This window comes from Nicotiana tabacum, chromosome 3 (genome assembly GCF_000715075.1).
Source record: "Nicotiana tabacum cultivar K326 chromosome 3, ASM71507v2, whole genome shotgun sequence".
Classification (NCBI taxonomy): domain Eukaryota; kingdom Viridiplantae; phylum Streptophyta; class Magnoliopsida; order Solanales; family Solanaceae; genus Nicotiana; species Nicotiana tabacum.
In genome coordinates, this window is record NC_134082.1 from 144,038,197 (window position 1) to 144,060,042 (window position 21,846).

At 37.8% G+C, this 21,846-nt stretch overlaps 2 protein-coding genes across 2 annotated transcripts; both read right to left on the reverse strand.

Annotated features, from left to right (window-relative positions):
- Positions 1–436: 436 nt before the first annotated feature.
- LOC142177494 (uncharacterized) lies at positions 437–1,606 on the reverse strand. The gene is made up of 2 exons (XM_075246406.1): positions 1,504–1,606; positions 437–1,173 (listed from the first exon to the last, which is right to left on the reverse strand). Exons 1-2 carry the CDS (start codon positions 1,604–1,606, stop codon positions 437–439), a joined length of 840 nt encoding a protein of 279 aa, XP_075102507.1.
- Positions 1,607–3,159: 1,553 nt separating this feature from the next.
- Positions 3,160–3,618, reverse strand: LOC142177495 (uncharacterized). The gene has a single exon (XM_075246410.1). It carries the CDS (start codon positions 3,616–3,618, stop codon positions 3,160–3,162), a length of 459 nt encoding a protein of 152 aa, XP_075102511.1.
- Positions 3,619–21,846: the final 18,228 nt, after the last annotated feature.

Here is a 21,846-nt window from a genome sequence, read left to right on the forward strand (position 1 = left end):
AGCCACTATAGAAACGGAAGAATCTGACCTTTTAAAGAACAAAGAATAGTCGTTTGAATGAGTGAGTGAATCCCTTAAAGTTCAAAGCAGTTGTAAGTTTAGCATACCACTGACGAGATGCCTGTCGTAGCCCATAAATTGATTTCTTTAGCTTGCATGCATGAGTAGGTGAAGTAGGTATAACTCCAGGTGGGAATTTCATGTACACTTCTTCATTTAGATCTCCATGTAGGAAAGCGTTATTCACATCTAGTTGATATAGACCCCATCCTTTCTTTACGGCAGTGGCTAGTATGCATCTGATTGTGGTCATCTTAACCACCGGTGAAAAGGTTTCATTGAAGTCTATTCCCTCTTTTTGTATGTCTCCTCTAATGACCAATCTTGCATTTAGTCTTTCCACACTCCCATCTGAATGGTGTTTAACCTTATAGACTCATTTGCATGGTAAAGCTTTCCTCCCTGGTGGTAATTCAACCACTTCCCAAGTCATATTAAGTTCAAGTGCCTCAATCTCTTTATTCATTGCTTCTTGCCACCCTGGGTGATGTGTTGCCTGTAAATAGTCAGTAGGTTCTTGTATATTGGACAATGTGTTTAGCATATGTTGATTGGTAGAAGATAGTCCACTGAAAGATATATATGTAGGTTTAACTGGTGCGAGAAAGCAGGAGTTGCTAACATCTGTGAGTTGGAGTGCATTACAGATAAAATCTTTGAGATAAGATGGAGTTGTGTGTGGTCTGGTAGACTTCCTAATAAGAACATCCATCGTACAATCAGAATCCAAAGCAGGAAAAATTGGTGTAGATGTATGTGGTTGATTAGATGTAACTGGAGAATTTGGAGAGAAACTAGAAACAGAGATAGAGGGAATAGGTGAACTAGGATGGCTTGAATAAACGGGGGAAGAACAGGAGTCACTTGATGCAGTAGCCTCTTTGGAGAGTTGAGAATCTGTTTTAGTGTGGGGTCTGATAGGAAAAGATAGAGGTTCAGGAATCTGATGATTTGCAGAAAATGGAGCAGTGGGTAAAGAAATTTCAGAAAAAGAATTAGACTTAACAGAAGCAAAAGGAAAGAATTCTTCATGAAATATAACATCTCTAGAAACGAAAGGCTTCAAATTCTTGAGGTTCAACACCTTGTAACCCTTCTTTCCATGAGGATAACCTAAGAACACACAAGGTATAGCTCTAGGTTCAAACTTAGTTCTTTGATTTGAGACAGTAGAAGCAAAACACAAACACCCAAAGCATCTAAGGTTAGAGTAATTTGGCTTGCTTGAAAAAAGGACTTCATAAGGAGTCTTAAGCTTTAAGACACTTGAAGGAAATCTGTTGATCAAATAGGTTGCTGTAAGAAGGCAGTCACCCCAGTATGATGTAGGCAGGTGTGATTGGTATAACAAGGCTCTAGATGTCTCTAAAAGATGCCTGTGCTTTCTCTCCACCACTCAATTTTGTTGTGGTGTGGATACACAAGTGGTTTGATGAATAATACCTAGTGACTCAAAAAATTCTGATTGAATTTTACCACTTCCCAATTCAAAAGCATTATCCGACCTTATGATTTTCACCTTGCTATTAAACTGTCTTTCTACCATAGCTATAAAACCTCATAGAATAGTGAATGCATTGGATTTGTTGGTTAGTAGGTAGGTCCATGTGCCTCTACTGAAATCATCAACAATTGTAAGGAAGTATTTAAAACCATCATATGTAGCACTATTGTATGGTCCCCAGGTATCCACATGAATTAATTCAAACACTTTCTTAGTGAAAATAGAACTAGAGGGAAATGGAAGTTTGGACTGTCTTGCCATAGGACAAATAAGACATGGACTAGAGAATTTGGAACACTTGGATATAGAAACTGATGAAACATTTTTCATATTGCTAAGGGGCATATGGCCTAATCTGTAGTGCCATAGCTTATCTTTTACAGTTGAATCAGAAAAGCTAAAACATGAATGCAAACTAAGATTGGAAATAGAATTCCTTCTTGGAATAAAAACACTTCTAAATTTGAGTCCACTCTTAGACACTGGTGTTGTAAGTCTGGATCTGAAAATGTAGAGGCCCCCTTCCTCTTTACCAATTTCCAGTGGGCTCTTCACTGAAGGGCCCTGTAGAAGAAAACATGAAAAAGGTGTGAATAAAACATATTGCTTGAGTTGTCTACACAACTTGTGCACAGACAACAGATTATATTTGAAGGATGGAACGTAAAGAACATTTCGAAGAATTAGATTAGGCAAAAGAGAAATGGTTCCTGAATGAGTGACCTGAACTCTGTAAGAGTTTGGGAGTTTTACCATGAGTGGTTTAGCCAAAGTTTTTAATTCTGTAAAAAAATCTTTGTTGAAAGACATATGTTCTGTTGCTCCACTATCCAATATCCAAGACTCATCATTGATTTGAATTAAACAGGCCAATTTTTCACATAAATTTGTCATACCAGCATGGCTCACATTTGCTGCAACATCAGGGGGTTCTGCACTGGAATGTCCCACTCTCACTTGCTGAAGAAGCTGCAGCAGCTCAGCCACATTTTCTTTGGTGAGATTCTGAACTCCTGATGCACTTCCCTCTTCATTTTCTTGATTTGAGAAGGAAGCTTTATTTGCCTGGGCACTTCCTTGAAATCTTTTCTCCCTTGTGAACTTGAAATCAGCTGGAAACCCATGAATTCTATAGCATTTCTGGATGCTATGTCTAGGTTTTTTGCAATAGGAACAAATTCCCAAATACTTCTTAGATTCAAAACTTGTTTTCTGCATCCTATTCTCATTAAATCTTCTGAAACTTCCTTGTTGGTTGGTAGCAATGAATGAGACAGATTCCCCTGAGTATGCAGGGGTAGCATGTATCTCCCTTTTCTTCTCGTCTTGAATCACAAGAGAGTATGCCTGTCCAATGGAGGGTAAAGGTGATGACAATAGAATGTTACTCCTTACCCCAATAAAAATATCATTTAGTCCCATTAGGAACTGCAAAAGTCTTTCATCTTGGTGTGCTTTCAAGCTTTTGACTTTTGCACCACACTCACACTCACATACACAAACAGAAAATGTATTGAGTGCATCTAGTTCATCCCATAGGCTTTTGATTTTGGTGAAGTAAGTTGATACACTTGAATTACCTTGCACTACTGAACTTAATCCTTTTGTAATTGGAATAACTTTGCTCCATTTGCCTGTCCAAATCTGTCTTCCAGGTCCCTCCACAAATCTTTTGCACTTTGTGAATAGAGCACACTTTCAGCTATCTCTTTGGACAAAGAGTTAAGAAGCCATAAAAGTACCATGTCATTACATCTACCCCATGTCTGTTGGACAGCAGAATCAGTCTTAGGGATGATAAGAGTACCATCGATGAATCCCAGCTTGTTCTTTGCAGACAAGGCAATGATAACTGCCCTTCTCCAACCTCCATATCCTTTGCCATAAAAAACTGAGGATACAAGGTTCATCCCTGGGTAGTCAGAAGGATGAAGGTAATAAGGGTGAGTGGAGTCAATTACTCCTGAAGCAAAGGTCACTGCAGGTGCAGGAACATTAGTGGTGACAGCAGAAGCAGAAGCTAGAGTGTCGGATGATTCTGGTGAAGTACCCATATAAGATAGTGACAAGATGAAGATGAAAGAAGAAAAAAAAGGAGCTGGTTTAGTGACTGAGAAAGCAGAAAAATACCAGAATTAAACCTGCTCTGATACCATGTAAAAAGGAAAAACGAAACTGTAATTTTCTGCTTGTGTATTTGATGAATGAAGAAAAACTTGTTCTTCTCAAATGTACAAATGCTAAACATATATACAGAAGAAAAGCTTTAGGGTAACCTCCTGCATTAGCAAGTGGCCAAGTTGTACATTAAAGGAATACAAAGATGGAACAAATAATTAAATAAAATAAGTATGGGAAAACTACCTAAAATATAGTGTAGCATGTGTTGTACACTAGATTGTGTATTCTGAACAAGGCAGTGGCACAAGTGGGCCGGTTGAGCAGGCCTAATTGTGTAGACCACAATTAGGCCCAAAAATATTAAACTGTCCAAATGCCAATTAGGCCCAATGCCCCTCAACCCGTCCAAAATCCTCAAATCCGTCCAACATACCAAACACCACTCAAATCAAAACTTTCTGCCTCAAACTCTCAAACCCTTCGAGAACTTTCGATTCCAACAGATAAGGAGTACAGGAACAAAGATGTACCAACCAATGGGGAAACTAAATATGCTGAAAAAAGTTCTAAAGGAGCTAAACAAAGCTTCTTTTAATGAAGTAGTACTCAGTGCAAACAAGCTAAAGAACAACTGTTGGATTGCCAGAAAAAAGGTTTAACTTGATCCTATAAACAAAACACGCATAGGAGAGGAGCAGGAGCTGTCAAAGACCTATAGCAGGCTAAAGTTAGCAAGTGAATTATACCTTAGACAGAAGACAAAGGTGCAATGGATGACTCAAGGAGACCAAAACACAAAGATGTTTTAAAACTTTATAAAAGCAAGAAGGAACGAAAATTGGATATTCTCCATAAGGGAAGATGGGGTCAAACAATCAATAATATTGAGGGAATTGCAAGGGCATTTGTAGAGTTCTATACAGAACTGCTGGGACGAAAAAAGACAACAGAAAACATATTAGTAGCAGCTTAGTTAGAGCAGGACCTATTGTGAATGAAGAACAAAGGGTAATGCTTGAAGCTGATTTCACAAGTACAAAGGTAAAACAAGCACTATAGGGCATTGATGGAGAAAAAGCACCAGATGGATATAGGAGCAACTTCTTCAAAGATTGTTGGAGTACTGTAGGGAAGGATCTAACAGAGTGTGTATTAGAATTCTTTGCAATAGGGAAGATGTTGAAGGCACTGAATAACAGCACACTGATAACAGTCATTCCAAAAACAAAACATGCAATTAAAGTGGGAGATTATCGTCCAATTGCATGCTGCAACACAATATACAAAGTGATATAAAAAATGTTGTATAATAGGTTCAAGAAAATACCGCCTTGTATAATCTCGGATAATCAAAGTGCATTTGTAGGAGGTGGAACTATTGTACAAAACATACTAATTTTCCAGAATCTAGTGAGGCTATATAATAGAAAGAATACGACAAAGAGCTGCATAATAAAAATTGATATTCGAAAAGCATATGACTTTGTGGAATGGGCATTTGTGGAGGAAATGTTACATGCTTTGAACTTCCCAGCAAGGTTCATCAAATGGATTATGGCATGTATATCGACTCCCCAATATATAGTTGCAATCAATGGATGTGATGGCCCGAAAGGTCATCACTTGTTTAAAAATAAAATTCCATGTTTTGAAGACTTAAAAAGCTCTCTTAGAATCACCTCGATTTGCGTGCACAGTCCGGACGCGTAGCCGAAAAGTCTAAATGTGAAAATCTGTGAAAAATGATAAATTTTGATTATAAAATAAATTAATTTGACTTTGGTCAACGTTTTGGGTAAACGGACCCGGACCCGTGATTTGACGATCGCGGAGGGTCCGTAGGAAAATATGGGACTTGGGCGTATGCTCGAAATCGAATTCCGAGGTCCCAAGCCCGAGAAATGAATTTTTAAAGAAAATTATTTTCTAAAATTGTTTAAAGGATTTGGAAATGAATTTTGATTTGAACATGTTGGTATCTGGCCAGTATTTTGGTTTCGGCGCCCGGTACAGGTCTTATATGTTATTTAAGATAATTCTGTAAAGTTTGGTAAGAAACAGAATGCGTTTCACATGATTCGGACCATAAATGCAAAATTTGATGTTTAAAGAAATTTTGGAAAAATTTCATTGATTTTGAGGTTTAATTCATTGTTGTTGATGTTATTTTAGTGATTTGAATGTACGAGCGAGTCTGTATGATATTTTTAGGGTAGTGTGCATGTTTGGTTTGGAGCCCCGAGGGCTCGGGTGAGTTTTGGATAGGCCACGGGGTGAAATGTTGGACTTAAGGAATTGCAGGCTTCGCATTTTCCAACCTCCCTTCACAATTCCCAGTTCGCATTTCCCAAACTCCCTTCGCAATTCCCAGTTCGTATTTCCCAAACTCCCTTCGCAATTCGCAGTTCGCATTTCCCAAACTCCCTTCGCAATTTCCTGTTCGCATTTCCCAAACTCCCTTCGCAATTCCCAAGCCAGCAGAGGTCGTGGTTCGCAATTGCGAACCCCTGTTCACAATTTCCATATCTGAGACCTGCAACTTTTATACTTAGACGATTTTAAACTCATTTTTCACATCTTTTCAAAACTCAAACTCCTTTGGGCGATTTTCCAAGAACAACTCTTCTTCCAAATCGATTGTAAGTAAACTTTTACTCATTTCCTTCAATCATTAACACCTTTTAACATGATTTCAACTCAAAATCAATGATTTTCATGGGGGAAATTGGGTGTTTTGGGTAGAACCTAAGTTTTTCAAAAATTGGGGATTTGGATCTCGATTTGAGGTCCGATTTAAAAAAATTATATATTTGAGTTCATGAGGGAATGAGTGATCGGGTTTTGGTTCGAACTTTAGGTTTTGACCATGTGGGTCGTAGGGCGATTTTTGACTTTTTGGGTAAAACCTTGGAAAATTCATTTTCATGCATTCAAATTGATTCATTTAGCATTTATTGATGTAATTAAGTAATTTATGACTAGATACGAGTGAATTGGGGGTAGAATCAAGGGGTAAAACTATAATTGAATCGTGAATTGTGTTTGTGGCATCGAGGTAAGTGTTTGGTCTAACCTTAGCTTGAGGGATTAGGAGTTGAGTCCTATTTGCTATGTGATAAATGTTGAGTACGACGTATAGGCATGGTGACGAGTATCTATACGTTGGTGTCAATCATGCCCGTGAGTCTTATATTGTGATTTTCATGACTTCGTTGTATTATCCATGCTTTAGAGTTGATTTCTATTTGTTGTGAAAAGTTTGTAGAAGGAATTGTGACCTTTGAACATCTAGGAGCATTGGCTCAAGTTATATTACGAATTGTGAAAGTATATGAGTTGATTAGAATTTTGATTAGAACATGTTGGTATTGGGCCCGTATTTTTATTCCGGCGCCCGATACAGGTCTTATATGTGATTTAAGATAATTCTCTGAAGTTTGGTAAGAAACGGAATCCGTTTGACATGATTTGGACCTTAAATGCAAAATTTGATGTTTAAAGAAGTTTTGGGAAAATTTCATTGATTTTGAGGTTTAATTCGTAGTTTTTGATGTTATTTTAGTGATTTGAATGCAAGAGCGAGTCCGTATGATGTTTTTAGGGTGGTGTTCATGTTTGGTTTGGAGCCCCAAGGGCTCGGGTGAGTTTTGGATAGGCCACGGGGTGAAATGTTGGACTTAAGGAATTGCAGGCATGCAGGCTTCGCATTTCCCAAACTCCCTTCGCAATTCCCAGTTCGCATTTCCCAACCTCCCTTCGCAATTCCCAGTTCGCATTTCCCGAACTCCCTTCGCAATTCCCAGTTCGCATTTCCCAAACTCCCTTCGCAATTCCCAGTTCGCATTTCCCAAACTCCCTTCGCAATTCCCTGTTCGCATTTCCCAAACTCCCTTCACAATTCCCAAGCCAACAGAGGTCGGGATTCGTAATTGCGAACCCCTGTTCGCAATTCCCATATCTGAGACCTGCAACTTTTATACTAAGACAATTTTAAACTCATTTTTCACATCTTTTCAAAACACAAACTCCTTTGGGCGATTTTCCAAGAACAACTCTTCTTCCAAATCGATTGTAAGTTAATTTTTACACATTTCCTTCAATCATTAACATCTTTTAATATAATTTCAACTCAAAATCAATGATTTTCATGGGGGAAATTGGGTATTTTGGGTAGAACCTAGGTTTTTAAAAATTGGGGATTTGGACCTCGATTTGAGGTCCGATTTCAAAAAAATTTATATATTTGAGTTCGTGGGGGAATGGGTAATCGGGTTTTGGTTCGAACCTCAGGTTTTGACCATGTGGGTCTGGAGGCGATTTTTGACTTTTTGGGTAAAATCTTGGAAAATTCATTTTCATGCATTCAAATTGATTCATTTAGCGTTTATTAATGTAATTAAGTAACTTATGACTAGAAACGAGCGAATTGATGGTGGAATCAAGGGTTAAAGCTATAATTGAATCGTGAATTGTGTTCGTGGCATCGAGGTAAGTGTTTGGTCTAACCTTAGCTTGAGGGATTAGGAGTTGAGTCCTATTTGCTATGTGATAAATGTTGAGTACGACGTATATGCATGGTGACGAGTATTTATACGTTGGTGTCAAGCATGCCCGTGAGTCTTATATTGTGATTTTCATGACTTCGTTGTATTATCCATGCTTTAGAGTTGATTTCTATTTGTTGTGAAAAGTTTGTGAAAGGAATTGTGACCTTTGAACATCGAGGAGCATCGGCTCAAGTTATATTGCGAATTGTGAAAGTATATGAGTTGATTGAACCCTTTGGAGCATTGTCTCAAGTGGTAAAGTGAGTTGTGAAGTAAAAGTGAATAAGAGAAAGAAGTTATTAAATTGTTCCCTTGCCGGGATATTATTGCTTTATTGGTTATCTCCCTTGCCGGGATGTTGATATTATTAATGTTGCTCCCTTGCCGGAACTTAATTGTTGAATTGTTGTTCCCTTGCCGGGATCCTTATTATAATCTTGTTTATTCCCTTGCCCCATTGTTTGTGATTATTTTTTGGGTGAGGAAGAGTGTTAAAGCACGAAGGGTGATGCCGTGTATTATTTATTTTGTGAGGAAAGAGTATAAAGCACAAAGGGTGATGCCGTTTATTAATGTGAGGAAAGAGTGTAAAACACGAAGGGTGATGTCGTGCCGCACGATGTACCATTCTGTGCTGATTTTATTGATTATATGGTGAGGAAAGAGAGTAAAAGCACGAAGGGTGATGTCGTGCACATTTTTATTATATGATTGCCTTGGTGAGGACGTGAGTAAAAGCACGAAGGGTGATGTCATGCATTTGTTGATTTCTGATCCTTTGTTGATATCCGAGTTATATTGTTTCTTTCATTACTTGATGTCTTTCTATTCGGAATTGTTATCTCCCCCACAGCATGCTCCCCCTCCCATATTGACTGGTTATTTCTGTATTTCGTTTCCACTGTTGTAACACCCCAGAAATTTTTTGAAGTACTTAAGCTATTAAGAAAGTTGATGTGCGCTAATTATATTATTTTGTGCGCAAAGATGGACTATTAATATGATGGATATCAATTATCTATGATAATAAGTGTATGAATTATATTATAAGTGATTTGGGGTCTAAGGAGAAGCCTAAGTCTAAGCCAAGTTGGAAAATTTCAAGATAGACTAAAATTCTAAATGAGCACGCACAAGATCACACTTTGGACGAGCATATCTACATATATATAAGGTGTTATGTGATGCACAACCTATCAAATTAAAGGTCTTTGAGTCTAGTTTCTAACGCTTCAAACCGTTCATCATTTGGATATTTTTACAAAAAGTTATGATTGATTTACTGAAAGCGGGTAATGCTGTGTTCTGGGGCAGAGGCAAATCGCGGTTACCAAATGCGATTTATAAGTCGTATTCGACACCTGCGACTTACAAAATGCGAGTTTCAGCCATTTTTAACACATTTGGAGCTATGAAGCTCGGATTGAAGCGATTTTTTAGGCGATTTTCATCATATGGATTGGGGTAAGTGATTCTAACTCGATTTTGGCTAAAATACATGAATATATTGTTGTTTTTATCATGAAATTAGTGAATTGGATTGAAAATGGTAGAAATTCTCTATACCTTAGATTTAAGATTTGGAGGTCGATTTGTTATTGAAATTTAGTAATTTTGGTATGGTTGGACTCGTGGTTGAATGAGCATTCATATTTTGTAACTTTCGTCAGATTCCGAGACGTGGGTCCCACGGGCGATTTTTTTTATCTAATTTCGGATTTTATTGAAAATTTTGGTATTTTCATATGGGATTGATTCCAATAATTTGTATTGATTGTATTGAATTATTTTTGGGTAGATTCGAACCATTTAGAGTTGTATAATCGAGGAAAATGTCAATAATTGGATTGAGATAGCGTAATTTGAGGTAAGTATCCTGCCTAACCTTGTGTGGATGAATTTCCCCTTAGGCATTGGGTCTTATGTGGAAATTGTGTGATTGAAAACCATGTACGCAAGGTGACGAATATGTACTTGGTTTATATGTGCAAATTATATCGGTTAAAATTCAACCTTATGTATTAAATTAAAAAAATTGTTGGGACTTATTAAATCTCTTATTTGTCATATCTCATTCCTCATTTGTCTAGATTATTTTATATGATAATTTGGTGTGATTACTACTTGACTTTTATGTGAACTCTGTGTTTGTTTGAGTTGCTATTTTTATGAAAATAATTTTCATTATTGATTTTATCTACATACAGTTTAAATGAGAAATTTAGTTAATAAGATGAATAAATCTATTTATTTCATGAAGTTGTGAATTAAAAAAAAGTGTTGTCCCTTGATGAATTTCATTTCAGTTCATGTTGTTGAAATTGATATTGAGTTATAAAGGTTGTAAATCATATTGAGGCGAAGTGTTAAATTGTGAAATATTATTTTGTTGAGTTCTCACTCCCAGATATTTTGTTAGAATTTTTGTGTGCATTATGACCGAGCTTGGGCTTCTTATTATGGAAAAATAATGTATTGTTGATTTATGTGGCAAGTTGTAATATTTGGGTACCTGATGTGCAATTTGTGATATGTTGTAAAATTTGAGCACTTGACGTAAAATTTGTGATATGTTGTATGATTTGAGTACTGGACGTGAAATTTGTAATATGTTGTAATATTTGAGCACTTGATATGCAATTTGTGATATGTTTTGATATGTGATCACTTGAGGTGCAAGTTGTATTATGCTGCGATAATTGGGCACTTGAGGTGCAAGTTGTATTATGTTGTGATATTTTGGCACTTGAGGTGCGATTTATGAAATATTGTGATATTGATACGCATGCGGTGATATAAGGCCAGGGTGTTGAAATGCATGCGGTGAGATAAGGGTGGCTTGAAACGCGTGGCTAGTAGGGGAACTACTAGAAGTCATGCGATGTGATAAGGGTGGCTAAAACGTGGGATGCTATTTCGGGGAAAAATATTTTCTTTAAGATTATATGTGAAGGCTCCTGCGGTGATATAAGGAAATGAGATATTGTGAATTTATTTATGATTTGGGACTACGAGGCGGTACCTCGGGAGTGCCCTGTTGATATTTCTTTGTTTATGTTCTTGTCTTTGGTGATTTTGTTTCATAATATGTAAATTCTTATCTTCTTCCGTGATGTACTAGTTGACATTATTATTATAATTATAAAATCTTATCTTCTTTCGTGATGTACTAGTTGACATTATTATTATTATTATGTGTTTTGTGCTCCTTGTTGCATTGTGTTGGCTTTGACTTTTTAGTACGAGACTTTGAAGATTTATATTTTTGGTTTTTAGTGATTTTCAATTATTGAGTTGTTTTAAATAAAAGAAATTACTATTATGTTTTAAATTAATAAGTTTTACATCCAAATCAATAGTTTATATGATGTTTTAATTTAAGTGTAATGTCATTTTCTTCACTCAAACTATTTGTAAAGTAAATTGATCGTGCATATATTTTTTATATATTGATATTTTTGGCACGTGAGTTGTCCGTGCAGTTGTGATAGAAATATGGGCACGAGGTGCCGTGAAAATATGAAAGAGGGCTGAGGCTTGTATTACGAAAAATATGAAGGTTAGCTGAGATCCGTATTTTTATGATTGTGAAATGAGGTGTCACAATGTGACCTTTATTTGAAAGAATTATATTCAAAATATTATTTCAAAGAATTAGATTCGAAAGATATTTATTTGAAGGAAGTATATTCGAAATATATTTATTGGTAAGTATTATATTCTAAATATTATTATTTGGAAAACTTTTAGATGAAAGATGTGTATTGAAGGATTTGATTAAATGGTTGTACCTGTAATCATAATTTGTTGAGCAATATTTATGGTGTTCCTATTGTCCTGCTGTTTATATCACTACTTGATAATTGTTGCTATCATTGCTATTTGTTTCCTATTATTTTGGTATGCTATATTGCACAAGTTATTAGATGTGTCTTGACTGTACCTCGTCACTACTCCACCGAGGTTAGTCTTGATACTTACTGGGTACTGCTGTGGTGTACTCATACTACACTTCTGTAAATATTTTTATGTACAGAGCCAAGTATTAGAGATATAGGACTCGGACAAAGTTAGAGAGTGATCGCAAGGATTCAAGGTAGAGTTGCTTGGTCGTCGCAATCCCTTGGAGTCTTTCCCTTTTATCGTACTATCATATATTATTTGAGCAATATTGTATATTTAATTTCCTTCAGATCATTTCATGTATTCAGTTAGAGTTCGTGACTCACCATTACCAGTCTTGGGAAGTTGTATCTTTATTTCCGTTGTTGGTTTCGATTATCCTTTAAAAAAATGGCTTGAATTGTTATTATAACCAGCTTACTTAGTCTTAGATACTAAGTGTCATCACGACTCATATGGTGGGATTTTGGGTCGTGATAGCTGTATATATTTGAACTGCACATGTTTATTTGGTAGTCTGGTCCTAGCCTCGTCACTACTTCGCCGAGGTTAGGCTAGGCACTTACCATCACATGGGGTCGGTTGTGCTGATACTACACTCTGCACTATGTACAAATTCTGGAGCAGCTTTTGGACCGTAGTGTGGAGGCTACCTTCAGTCCATGCAGAGATCCAAGGTAGACCTGCAGGTGTCCGCAGGCCCTGGCATCTCCCTCTATCCCTATTTTTCCTGTATCATTTTCCTTATATTCCAGAATAGTGTATTATTATTTCTTCAGACTTTATATGTAGTAAAACTTTGACCGTCTATGATACTGTGACGCCAGGTTTTGGGTGGTTGAGACTTAAGTAATTGTAATAGACGCAGATTTCAGATATTTAATTGTTATCTTCCGCTTAATTATTTAAAGTTTCGCTTTTTTCATGTTATTGCTTTGTATTTGTTAAAAAGAAGTAAGTTTATAATGAAGTAAGTAATTAAGGATTGACTTGCCTAGCTCTCATTAGTAGGCGTCATCACGACTCCCGAGGGTGGGAAATCCGGATCGTGACAATGGAGGATTATATGGGAAGATTATAGGGAAAAAGGGACTTCGACAAAGGGACCCTATTTCACATTTACTGTTTGTTATATGCATGTAATATCTAACAAGAATATTGAAGCTGGTGACACAACAAGAGGGATTTGAATTCCACACAAAATATCGATAAACTAACTGCTAAAATTAAACGTTGGGACACTATCCCATGCTGATAGAGTGCAGCTGATAAACTCAGTATTAATGCACACACATGTGTATTGGGCATCTATCTTTATACTACATAGAGCAGTCCGGAAAAGAATAACTAATATATGTAGGAATTATATCTGGGATGGGAAGGTGAACACGAATAGGGTACCACTGATAGCCTTGGATCTAGTTTGTAGACCAAAAAAGGAAGGATGGCTAGGAGTTACAGAATGTGTGAACTGGAATAATGTTGCAATAGGAAAATATGTATGGAATATTGCCTAGAAAGCAGATAACCTATAGGTAAAGTAGGTTAATCACCTTTATATAAAAGAAGAATCTTGGTGGGACTATGAAGCACCTCTGGACAGCGGTTGGTATTGGAAGAAGATATGCCATATCAAAGATAAAATGGCAAGTGGGTATGTGAATAACCACTGGATCTCTCAAGGTGGAAAATACACGATCAGAAGTGGATATGAATGGCTAAGGGGAAGTCAGACACCATGGCAACATCGAGCTTGGGTGTGGAACAGCTTAAATATACCCAAGCATAGCTTTATATGCTGGCTAACCATGCATGGAAGATTACAAACAAAAGACAGGCTTGCACGATAGGAATAAGTCAAGACAGCATGTGTGTGATATGTGGTCAAGCAACAGAGACCATATCACACTTGTTTTTTGAATGCCACTTCTCCAAAGCATGCATCACTGAGACACTACAATTGTTGAGGATTGGAATGCAGAACATAGAACCGGAAGGTCTTTGGAAAAGAACTACAAGAAATGTAAAAGGGCGACTAAGAAAAAACTGTGTACTTGCCATTATGTCTACATTAATATATGGTATATGGAAGTGAAGGAATAAAACACTGTGGCAAAGCAAAGTCCCAAGGCCACAGAGCTTATGCAAACAAGTGAAAGAAGAATGCATGCATCAGATAAGAGATTGCTTGGATCGAAGGAAGAAGGATGATGATAGGATATGTCTGAGGAATTTTTATAACTAGAACAACATAGGCAAATGTGGATAAGCTATGTAGTTTTAGTTTTATAGGAGATGTTTTATAAATGCTGTTATTTTTCTGTTATTTGACCTTAGCTGATGTATACGTTTTGTCTGGTGATGAATAAAAATTTTCATTCAACATTAAAGTAGAATTTTGTTGTTGAATGAGGTTATAACCTTATTATGTTTGTTAATCTTAAGTTGTATTGGAACTTATTTTTATTATGTTGGAATTTGACATATGTTAAACTATTTTTATTTTATTTTGAAATTGTGTTATATTTATGGTTCTAATTTACTTGTTTTAGTAGTATTGGCTTGTTATTTGCATGTTGTTCATTTTTAATTAGAATTGATAGATTATTTTTGTCAAATATTTGAATAATGTTATGATATTATATTTATAAATATTAATTTATTTTATCAAACATGCATTCCATGATGTTCTTACAAAACGTATGTTTTTAGTTTTTATAATTAATTAAACTAAATATTATTAATTTTAAATATAGATTAGTTTTGTCAAATATTTGAATAATGTTATGACATTATATTTATAAATATTAATTTATTTTATCAAACATGCATTCCATGATGTTCTTACAAGACGTATGTTTTTAGTTTCTATAATTAATTAAACTAAATATTATTAATTTGGAATATATATATATTGCTAACCTACTACATGGTTGTAGGTCGCTTTTCTGGGTATAATTTTGGCAGAAACTACCTGTTTTGGCAGCTACACCACCTGCCAGCATACCAAATTCCCTAAATAACAATATAATTATGATGACCCAAAAGGTCATCACTTGTGTTGCAATAAAATTCTACGTTCCAATGCCTTAGAAAAACCTCCCTTAGCACCACCTCGATTTGCATGCGTAGTCCGGGCGTGTAGCCGGAAAGCTTAAATGTGAAAATCTGTAAAAAAAAATGATAAGTTTTGGCTGTAAAATGAATAAATTTGACTTCGGTCAACGTTTTGGATAAACGGACCTGGACCCGCAATTTGACAGTCCTGGAGGGTCCGCAGGAAAATATGGGACATGGGCGTATGCCCGGAATCGGATTTCGAAGTCCCAAGCCCGAGAAACGAATTTTTTAAGGAAAATTATTTTCTGAAATTGTTTAAAGAAATTTGAAATGAAATTGGCTTATAACATGGCGGTATCGGGCCCGTATTTTGGTTCTGACATCCAGTACAGGTCTTATATATGATTTAAGATATTTATGTGGAATTTGGTGAAAAACGGATGTCATATGACGTGATTCGGACTTAAATTGCAAAATTGATGTTTAAAGAAGTTTTGAGAGAATTTCATTGATCTCGAGATTTAATTTGATGTTCATGATGTTATTTTGATGATTTGATTACACGAATAAGTCCGTAGGATGTTTTTGAGGTTTTGTGAGCACTTGGTTTGGAGTTCCGAGGGCTCGGGTGAGTTTCGGGTAGGTTCCGGGGTGTCTTAGGCTTAAAAACTGAGTTGTTGCAGGCTCAGAGAGGTGGAGGACCTCTGAGCAGGCCAGTGCGGTCCGCACGATATGGATTGTTGCCGCGGAGAGGCCTGTGCGGCCGCACTAGTTTTGGTGCGGTCCGCGGTGAAGAACACTTTTCTAGTCCGACTTCGGAAGCCTATATCGTTTTATACATAAGGAATTTTGAGATGATTCAAAATCGAAAGTTGTATCCCTTCGTGTCTAGTTTTCATAAAGGTAAAGAAATCACAATTTGGACATCTGTAGAAAAAGTTATGGCTAAAATATTAAGGCCTGTCACTGCAGAAAATAGGGAGGCCTGTGCAGCCACGGTCGATTTTGTGCGGTACGCATAGGGCATTCGAGGGCAGTATATTTAGACGAGATTTTAAGTTATTTTTCATTTTTCAAAACTCCAAAAGCATAAGAGGCAATTTTTCAAACAACCTTTCTTCTCCAAATCAATTGTAAGTCATTTTTAACTAGTTTTCTTCAATCATTAACATCTTTTAACATGATTTCAACTTCAAATCAATGATTTTCATGGGGGAAATTGGGTGTTTTGGGTAGAACCTAGGTTTTTCAAAAATTGGGGATTTGGACCTTAATTTTAGGTCCGATTTCAAAACAAATTAAATATTTGAGTTCGTGGGGGAATGGGTAATCGGGTTTTGGTTCGAGCCTCGGGTTTTGACCACGTGGGCCTGGGGGCGATTTTGACTTTTTGGGTAAAACTTTGAAAAACTCATTTTCATGCATTCAAGTTGATTCATTTAGCTTTTATTGATATAATAAAGTAACTTGTGGCTAGATACGAGCGAATTGGCGATGGAATCAAGGGGTAAAGCTATAATTGAAACTTGAGTTGTGTTCGAGGCATCGAGGTAAGTGTTCGGTCTAACCTTAGCTTGAGGGATTAGGAGTTGAGTCCTATTTGATAATTGCTTCTTGTTGAGTACGACGTATAGGCATGGTGACGAGTATCTATACGTTGGTATCGAGCATGACCGTGAGTCCTAATTTGATACTTGTTGTATTCTTAAATGATACTATGAATGCTATAGTAGGTGAATTTTTGATAATGAGTAAAGACTTAAGTTTATTTTCGTGGATGGTACTTATGATTGAGAAATGGTGATAATTGAGATGAGTAAGAGTTAAGTTATGATTGGTTATAGCCGATTCTCCCTTGTCGGGATGTATATACTTATACAGTTGAATTCCCTTGCAGGGATAGTGTAATTTATTGTTGACCCCCTTGTCGGGACTGTTATTATGATCACTGTTGACTGTATATCTGGGACGGGTTGCGCGCCGCAACACTTTTATTATATATGGATCGGGTTGCGCGCCGTAACATTATTGTATATACTTATGGATCGGGTTGCACGCCGCAATAGATATTATATTGGATTGGGTTGCATGCCGCAACAGTTATATATGTGGATCGGGTTGCACGCCGCAACAATATTAAATGATAAGGGATCAGGTTGCATGCGCGCAACAGTATTGTTATTGTATTGCTGTAGATATTGAATTGTCCTTTCATATCTTATTAAGTTGTTGTTGGATTTGATATACTCCCCAAAGCATGTACCCTCTCCCATTTAAAGTGCTTATTCCTGTTTATTTTCTGCCATATGTTATATAACTGCACAGGTTTATCTGGAGTCCGGTCCTAGCCTCGTCACTACCTCGTCGGGGTTAGGCCAGATACTTACCAGCACATGGGGTCGGTTGTGCTGATGTTACACTCTGCACTCTGTACAGATACCGGAGCAACATTGGATCAGTAGCTTGGAAGCCACCCTCCAGTCCACAGAGATTCCGAGGTAGTCATGCAGGCATCCGCAGTCCCGATATCTCTTCTATTTATTATCATGTTCTGTTATCACATGTATCCGAGACAGACTATGTTTTTCTCCTTCAGACATTTGTATGTAGTAGTCATAGATGGTCCGTGAATGTTGTGACACCGGTTTTTGGGTAGCAACATATGTTGGCTTTTCGTATCGATCTTGGTATTATATTCATCTAAGTCTTTCGTTTAATTTCATCTTCCGCTATTATTTAAATGTTTATCACCTATTAAATGCAAGTTGTTAAAAGGCTTAAAATAAAGTAGTTAAAGATTTCTAAATTTTCCCGGCTGCATAGCTTCTACGAGTAGGCGCCATCACGACTCCCAAGGGTGGAAAATCCAGGTCGTGAAAATTTAGTATCAGAGCTCTAGGTTATAAAGGTCTCACAATTCACGGACAAGCTTAGTAGAGTCTGAGTGATCGGTGTGGAGACGTATGTATTTATCCCCTAGAGGCTACAAAGTTAGGAAGACTTCACATTTGTTCTTTCTTGTCGTGCGGTTTTGTTTCTCAATGCTAATTGAATTTCCACTATGTTCTTTCGCAGATGGAGAGAAAACGCGCTTCCTCATCTACCGTTCAGTAGCCCGAACCCCCAACAGCATCTCCCACAAGGGGCAGAGGGCAAGGCTGAGGCCGTACTAGAGGTCGAGGTAGGGGCAGAGCTCAGCCCCAAGCAGCAACACCAGTGACGGAGCCTCAGGTTGATTTTGATGAGGAGGTTCCGGCCCGAGCAGTTCCGGTGGGCCCAGCTCAGGTCCTAGAGAGGTTTATTCCTGCCCCAGTTCTTCAGGATGCTCTGGTCCGATTAGTGGGTCTCATGGAGAGTGTAACCAGAGCAGGCTTGCTTCCTGTAGCACCAGCCATCTCTCAGGCTGGAGGAAGAGTTCAGACTCCTGCTACTCGCACTCCAGAGCAGGTAGCTCCCCAGATTCAGACTCCAGTGGTTCAGCTAGTTGGAGCAGTTCAGTCGGGTATGGTGTCTCAGACCGGTGATGGAACAACTATGTCTACTGATGCTTTGTGGAGGCTGGATAGGTTCACCAAGCTCTTCACTACTACTTTCAGCGGTGCATCTACTGAGGATCCCTAGGATTATCTAGACAGATGCCACAAGGTTCTCATGAACATGGGTATTGTTGAGACCAATGGGGTCAATTTTGCTACATTTCACTTGTCTGGATCCGCCAAGACTTGGTGGAGAGATTATTGCTTGGCTAGGCCAGCCAGATCGCCATCTTTGACTTGGGAGCAGTTTACAGTGTTGTTTCTGGAGAAGTTTCTCCCCATTACTCAGAGAGAGGCCTACCGGAGGCAGTTTGAGCGTCTCCAGCAAGGTTCCATGTCGGTTACCCAGTATGAGACCAGATTCATTGACTTAGCTCACCATGCCCTTGTCATACTTCATACCGAGAGCGAGAGAGAGGGGGTGATGAGGTTTATTGATGGTCTTATTCAGCCGATTCATCTTCAGATGGCTAGGGAGGCTGGGAGTGAGAGAATTTCATTGATCACGAGATTTAATTTGATGTTCATGATGTTATTTTGATGATTTGATTACACGAATAAGTCCGTATGTTTTTGAGGCTTTGTGTGCGCTTGGTTTGGAGTTCTAAGGGCTCGGGTGAGTTTTGGGTAGGTTCTGCGGTGTCTTAGGCTTAAAAATTGAGTTGTTGTAGGCTCAGAGAGATGGAGGACCTCCGAGCAGGCTAGTGCGGTCCGTACGATATGGACTGCTACCACGGAGAGGCCTGTGCGACTGCACTAGTTTTGGTGCGGTCCGCGGTGAAGAACACTTCACTGGTCCGACTTCGAAAGCCTGTATCTTTTGGTCCATAAGGAATTTTGAGATGATTCAAAAAAGAGAGTTGTAGCCCTTCGTGTCTAGTTGTCCGAAAGGTAAAGAAATCACAATTTGGACTTCTGTAGAGAAAGTTATGGCTAAAATACTAAGGCCTATCACTATAAAAAATAGGGAGGCTTGTGCGGCCACGGTCGATTTTGTGCGATCCGCACAAGGCATCCGAGGGTAGTAAATTTAGACGAGATTTTCAGTTAATTTTAATTTTTCAAAACCCCAAAAACATAAGAGGCGATTTTTCAAAAACCTTTTCTTCTCTAAATCAATTGTAAGTCATTTTTAACTAGTTTTCTTCAATCATTAACATCTTTTAACATGATTTCAACTTCAAATCAATGATTTTCATGGAGGGAATTGGGTGCTTTGGGTAGAACCTAGGTTTTTCAAAGATTGGGGATTTGGACCTTGATTTGAGGTCCGATTTCAAAACAAATTATATATTTGAGTTCATGGGGGAATGGGTAATTGGGTTTTGGTTCGAGACTCGGGTTTTGACCATGTGGGCCCGGGGGCGATTTTGACTTTTTGGATAAACTTTGGAAAACTCATTTTCATGCATTCAAATTGATTTATATAGCGTTTATTGATGTAATTAAGTGACTTGTGTCTAGATACGAGCGAATTGGTGGCGGAATCAAGGGGTAAAGCTATAATTGAAACTTGAGTTGTGTTCGAGGCATCGAGGTAAGTGTTCGGTCTAACCTTAGCTTGAGGGATTAGGAGTTGAGTCCTATTTGCTAATTGCTTCTTGTTGAGTACGACGTATATGCATGGTGACAAGTATCTATACGTTGGTATCGAGCATGACCGTGAGTCCTAAATTGATATTTATTGTATTCTTAAATGATACTACGAATGCTATAGTGGGTGAATTCTTGATAATGAGTAAAGACTTAAGTTTATTTTCGTGGAAGATACTTATGATTGAGAAATGGTGATAATTGAGATGAGTAGGAGTTGAGTTATGATTGGTTATAGCCGATTCTCGTTTGCTGGGATGTATATACTTATATTGTTGAATTCCCTTGCCGGGACAGTGTAATTTATTGTTGACCCCCTTGTCGGGACTGTTATTATGATCATTGTTGACTGTATATCTGAGACGGGTTGCGCACCGCAATACTTTTATTATATATGGATCGGGTTGTGCGCCGCAACATTAATGTATATATTTATGGATCGGGTTGCACGCTGCAACAGATAGTATATTGGATCGCATTGCATGCCATAACAGTTATATATGTGGATCAGGTTGCACGTCATAACAGTATTAAATGATAAGGGATCGGGTTGCACGCTGCAAAGTTGCCGTTGGATTTGATATGTTCCCTGAAGCATGTACCCTCTCCCATTTAAACTGCTTATTCTAGATTATTTTCCACCATATGTTATATAACTGCACAGGTTTATCTGGAGTCTAGTCCTAGCATCGTTACTACCTCGTCGGGGTTAGTCCAGACACTTACCAGCACATGGGATCGGTTGTGCTGATGCTACACTCTGCACTCTGTGCAGATACCGGAGCAATATTGGATCAGTAGCTTGGGAGCCAGCCTTCAGTCCACAGAGATTCCGAGGTAGTCCTGTAGGCGTCCGCAGGCCGGACGTCTCTTCTATCTATTATCATGTTTTGTTATCACTTGTATCCGAGACAGACTATGTTTCTCTCCTTCTGACATTTGTATGTAGTAGTCATAGACGGTCCATGAATGTTGTGACACCGGTTTTTGGGTAGCGACATATGTTGGCTTTTCGTATCGATTTTGGTATTATATTCATCTAAGTTTTCCGTTTAATTTCATCTTCCGCTATTATTTAAATGTTTATCACCTGTTAAATGCAAGTTGTTAAAAGGCTTAAAATAAATTAGTTAAAGATTTCTAAATTTTCCTGGCTTGCCTAGCTTCTACGAGTAGGCGCCATCACGACTCCCAAGGGTGGAAAATCCGGGTCGTGACAATAATTCAATTCATAAACTACAATTTCAATACCAAAATCTCCACAACAACACCACAACAACAACAATACCACAATTCAAAAAACACATTAAAACCAACAAATTAAAGCTCAATAAAACTAATAAATTAAACTAAGTTAACGCTTATTACACCTAGTTCAAAATCGGTTCTATTTGTCTAGTTCAAAGTATATAAAAGTCAATGAGTGTTTTTGTAACGACCCAACCGGTCGTTTCGGATATTTACACTCCTTTAAACTATTTTAAGTCTTAAATATCCTCCAATGATTATTATGACTTGTGTG

Bases quoted from the DNA above. Each gene is read 5' to 3' on its own strand.
- LOC142177495 (XM_075246410.1), bottom strand. From the start codon at position 3,618: ATGGGTACTTCACCAGAATCATCCGACACTCTAGCTTCTGCTTCTGCT.
- LOC142177494 (XM_075246406.1), bottom strand. From the start codon at position 1,606: ATGGTAGAAAGACAGTTTAATAGCAAGGTGAAAATCATAAGGTCGGAT. The intron at 1,174-1,503 runs GTATTATTCATC...GTGTGTTCTTAG, and splicing joins AGAATTTTTTGAGTCACTAG to GTTATCCTCATGGAAAGAAG.